Here is a 4,819-nt window from a genome sequence, read left to right as displayed (position 1 = left end):
TAAGAGGAAGGGCTGAACAACGTAGGGGTGAAGCGAGGCTGAGAAGGCAAACACAACACCAGAAACGTGCCGACCAAGAAAAGCCACTTACTGGGAAAAACCACATCACTTTCAGGATCCAAATGGTAAGCGCCAGATTCACCACGAGGATGACGAGTAAAAGAAGAACAAATAAGTAGAGGCACCGTTTCCTCCAGCCGTAAATGCCAATTTTGTAGAAATACTGGTCCTCCGGCCTCTCTAGGCGGGCGCCTTCTGTGGCTGTCGTGTACTCCTCGCGTACCATCTGCCGTCGGGGAGAAAGAGGACACACAGCGCATTTGGTGACACGGATTATCCAAGAGCCCAGCAAACATGAGAGACTTTACTTCAGTAATAAGAATAGCCAAACTCCAGAATGAACGGTTCTAAAAACCGAGTTAAATATCACTTTGGAGCCTGCCGCTGCATTTACACAATAGATATTCCATCTGGCCTTTACAAACTATCAGAAATCCTGTCATCTCATCCCTCACCGCTGACTCAATGGCAGTGAGTTTGATTTCGGTTCATTAATAAACAATATACGATACAGCTTTCAAGAAGGCTGCGTGGTTAAAAGCTGGGGTTGAAACATCAACTTCAACGCATTCAGTTAAGCGACGGCAGTCTTTATCTTATGAGGCGGCTCTACCCTGTCCTATAGGGTCACAGCGAGTCAGACTTCAGTAGGTGACAACAGGGTTTTGGTTTACTTAGCACACCTCTTAAAAAGTAGAATTAACATCTTCCAGAATTCTACCAAGTGTTTCAATTACATCTTTATTCGGCTATTGAATGACTTGGTATTTAAAAAACTCTCGCAAGACCTATACACAGCACTGACTTTAGTCTATGGTACAGTTACAAAGTAATCGACTTAACCCTGGGAAGGATAGACAGATGTACGAGAGCACACAAATGTTTGCCACATCCTGTTTTTGTAAAGGGTCGTACGTTTAATCCTCATTCAGCTCCATGAGATTTTAAAACTAAGCAGAGATGTTTCTGATGGTTGAATCATTGATATGATGAATCAGGATATAAAATATTCTCCTTTGGAATTTTTTATGAGGAGGTGATGCATTTATTGTTTTCAAAGAAAGGGTTGAAGATACATGTATGGAAAACTAGACACGATGCAACAATAATTCTTAAAGCCCCTCCCTTTGGACAGCAGACATTTGTGCATGTTCTGAATGATAAGACACTGTGATAGCCACCAGGCTGTATTCTTGACAGCTCAGATCTTTGCAGTCAATATCATTCCAAGCCCAGGTGTTCAATGGTCTCATACGAGCAGTATCTATATGTGCTCACTCTCTTTAAACTCCTTCAGGTTTCCCCAAGGTTAGAAAGTCCTTCCTTGTCCACCCAATTGCTTAAGACACAGTCCAAGAAGGCATCTTGGCTTCCTCTCTTTCCCTCTAAGATCTACATCTGAAGACTTCCTGAATCCACCTGGAACATCCGGATGTATACACTGGCCTCATCTCCCTTGCTACCACCCTATTCCAGTCACCACGAACTCTCGGGTGACTCTTCCCTATAGAGTGGTCAGAGTGAATATCTAATGGAGCTCCTGTCGCTCTACTGCTTCTAACCTTCCAATAGCTTTTCACAGCTCAGGGACTATTCACATTCATCTGTAACAAGATCTTATACGATATGGCCTCTGCTCACCTCTGGCCTCATCTACTGCCTTCTTAGCCTGTATTCCCAATGCTCCATCTACTCTTCATAAGCAAGCAAGCAACAACAAAAACCACACTCTTTAGAAATGAGAAATTCAGTCTTAAGAATTCAAAGAATGAGCTATATCCTTTAAAGTTATAGAACATATAAAGTTATTTTTCCATGTGCCTAACAAATTACATAGAGCTTAAAAGAAAGGCAGCATACGGTTAGACGGCACTTGGAAAGCAACACAAAGTGACAAAGCCGCAGAGACTGTGAAAGTGATCTTAAAGGACACAGCTGATGACTGAGAAGGTTTAAATATGCCGTATAGGCGCTCCAGGGAAAGTCATTAGAGAGAGTATAAGAAACATAATTAAAGAAGTAGTTTTCAATAACTGAAGGGAAGCCACCAATATCAAAACAGATCCTGACTTCTGAGCAGAAAATAATAATTCAATTTAATAAATGCAGTCATTCTGAATCTGGAGAACCTCAATGCAGAGAGTCACTTTTAAAGGGAAGACATGTCACTCACTGGGGAAAATATATTTGCGAAACATGTATAAAGCACGTGCATCTAAGATCTCTGAAGAACTCCTAAAGCTCCCCAGCAAAGGAAAGAGGATCCGAGATGGCAGACTAGGCAGATACGTTATCCAGACCCTTCACAACCAAGACCCCAGAAACCAAGTGGCAAGGACACGGATGGCAGTCTTGCAGGATTCACATGGAGACCCCTGCCAGGGCTGAGATGCTTCCCCTGTCACTGGATCCACAAGACTTGGAGCCCAGAGGAAGCCACAGAGTTGAATAGGAAATTTCAAAGGGCAACTGGCAACGAGAAAGCCAACTGTTATAAGGAAATGCCCGCAGTCCTAGCGTTAGACAACTAAAGGGACGAGCACAGCCGCGGCGTGTCGGGAACGGAAAGAACTCAGGGAACAATCCGAGCCTCGAGTTGCAGGCTTGACAGATGGGCAAAGTATTGAGTGATGCAGGCAGTATCGAGAGAAGATGGAAAGTTAGGAAGTGAGTAAAAAACATATTGCTCCCAGGGTTCTAACGCACGGGTGCGCTCCCAGCATGCGAGGCTTTATTCCCAACAAGACTTTGAACGTGTCTCGGTCATCAGGGACGGCTACAGACAGCTTCGTTCTCTCAGTAGTTCCCCTGCAGTAGACTCAGTAGAATGCCTTCACAGAATCCCGAACCGAACAGTGGCCCCCAAGCAGACCGGTGGGATCTGTGGGTCAGTTAAATTCAGACAGCGTGCCCCTCAGAAGCTCATGGTGACGGTCTGTGATAGTCAAAAGCCCCAGTAGTTTTAAAAAAAGAACCATTTTACTGACATATAATTCACACACCATAGGATTCAATCGTTCAATCATATTAAAGAGTTGTACGATCATCACCACAGCCCCATTTCCTAACAAAAATACATTAGCACACATTTCCAAAAATACACACAGTGGATGACTGGGACTTCCTAAAAATTAAACATCTATGTGTATCAACCTTGGTGGCACAGTGGTTATGCGGTGGGCTGCTAACCACAAGGTCGGTAGTTTGAAACCACCAGCTGCTTGTTGGGACAAAGACGAGGCTTTCTACTCCCATAGAGAGTTACAATCTCAGAAACCCACAAGGGCAGTTCTATCCTGTCTGCTATGAGTCATAACTGACTTGTTAGCAGTGAGACAGATGTATCAAAAGACTTCACCAAATGGTTACAAGGAGAACCTGTAGACTGCTATTGGTAATGGCATGCACAGAGACGAGTAAGACACTCAGGTTCCCAACAAGCACAATGAGAAATGCTCGTGATCACTAGCCACTCGAGAGATGCAAATTAGAATAGTAATGAGGTATCACTTCACCGTGGCATTCACAGCAAATTTAAAAACAAAGAAACAAACAGAAAGCAACACATTCTGGTGGGGGTGTGGAGGGATTAGAACCCTCATACTCTGGTGGAACTTTAAAATGGTGCAACCGCCGAGGAACAAGGTAAGATGCTTCCTTCAAAAACGAAACAGAAACAGCAGTGGTCCCATTGCTAGGTTTTGTCCTAGAGAAACAAGAGCTGTGACTTAAACTAATATATGCACTCCCGTGTCCACTGTAGCATCTGTTAGTCACAGCAGCACGACGATGGAAGCATGTAAATGTCCATTCGTGGAAGAATGGATTAAAGAAAACAGGGTCCATACAGAGTGGCAGGCTACACAATGCTAAAGAATAGCAATGAATCTGCATCAATTGTTCACCCCCCTGGATGAAGCTAGAAGCCATTATGCTGAGTGAAATTAATTGATCACAAAGGAATTATTGCATGAGACCACTACTGTAAAAAAAGTTCAAAAAATGTTTATATACAATAAAGTTACAAGAGGTGGGATAGGAAAGCAGGTTAAACCGCTAAGTAGAGGGTAGACGTGTATTAACTTGGGTGTTACCAAAAACAGAAACTCCCCACCATTTTATCAATTCTGACTCCTAGTGACCCAGTAGGACAGAGTAGGACTGGCCTTGAGGGTTTCTGAGGTAGTTTATTGTGCCAACCTGGACGAGAAACACATATGAGATTAATTGAAGGGCAGAGGGATAAATGGCTCCGTGAGCCTCGCCTTTCGAGTTCTCAGGTCTCTTGCTTTGTGATGGTCGGACCAGGGTGCAGCTGCCTTAGCCAGTTCCCTGCTTTAGCTGGCAAGGACAGCAGACATTTGTGCATGTTCTGAATGATAAGACACTGTGATAGCCACCAGGCTGTATTCTTGACAGCTCAGATCTTTGCAGTCAATATCATTCCAAGCCCAGGTGTTCAATGGTCTCATACGAGCAGTATCTATATGTGCTCACTCTCTTTAAACTCCTTCAGGTTTCCCCAAGGTTAGAAAGTCCTTCCTTGTCCACCCAATTGCTTAAGACACAGTCCAAGAAGGCATCTTGGCTTCCTCTCTTTCCCTCTAAGATCTACATCTGAAGACTTCCTGAATCCACCTGGAACATCCGGATGTATACACTGGCCTCATCTCCCTTGCTACCACCCTATTCCAGTCACCACGAACTCTCGGGTGACTCTTCCCTATAGAGTGGTCAGAGTGAATATCTAATGGAGCTC

General features: G+C 44.0%; 1 protein-coding gene across 4 annotated transcripts in view; it reads right to left on the bottom strand.

The window, feature by feature from the left end:
* Positions 1–4,819, bottom strand: part of SGCG (sarcoglycan gamma) — a 65,198-nt gene that overhangs the window by 36,716 nt on the left and 23,663 nt on the right. For all 4 annotated transcript variants that reach the window (XM_045294067.1, XM_004714821.2, XM_045294069.1 and 1 more), the window contains one exon: positions 92–286. In XM_045294067.1, the coding sequence (XP_045150002.1) occupies positions 92–286 (195 nt within the window). The remainder of the gene's footprint in view (positions 1–91; positions 287–4,819) is intronic.

The sequence above is a fragment of the Echinops telfairi genome, unplaced genomic scaffold (assembly GCF_000313985.2).
Source record: "Echinops telfairi isolate 266 unplaced genomic scaffold, ASM31398v2 ScPeMD7_2565;HRSCAF=3150, whole genome shotgun sequence".
Lineage (NCBI taxonomy): Eukaryota > Metazoa > Chordata > Mammalia > Afrosoricida > Tenrecidae > Echinops > Echinops telfairi.
This window is presented reverse-complemented; position numbering and strand designations above follow the sequence as displayed.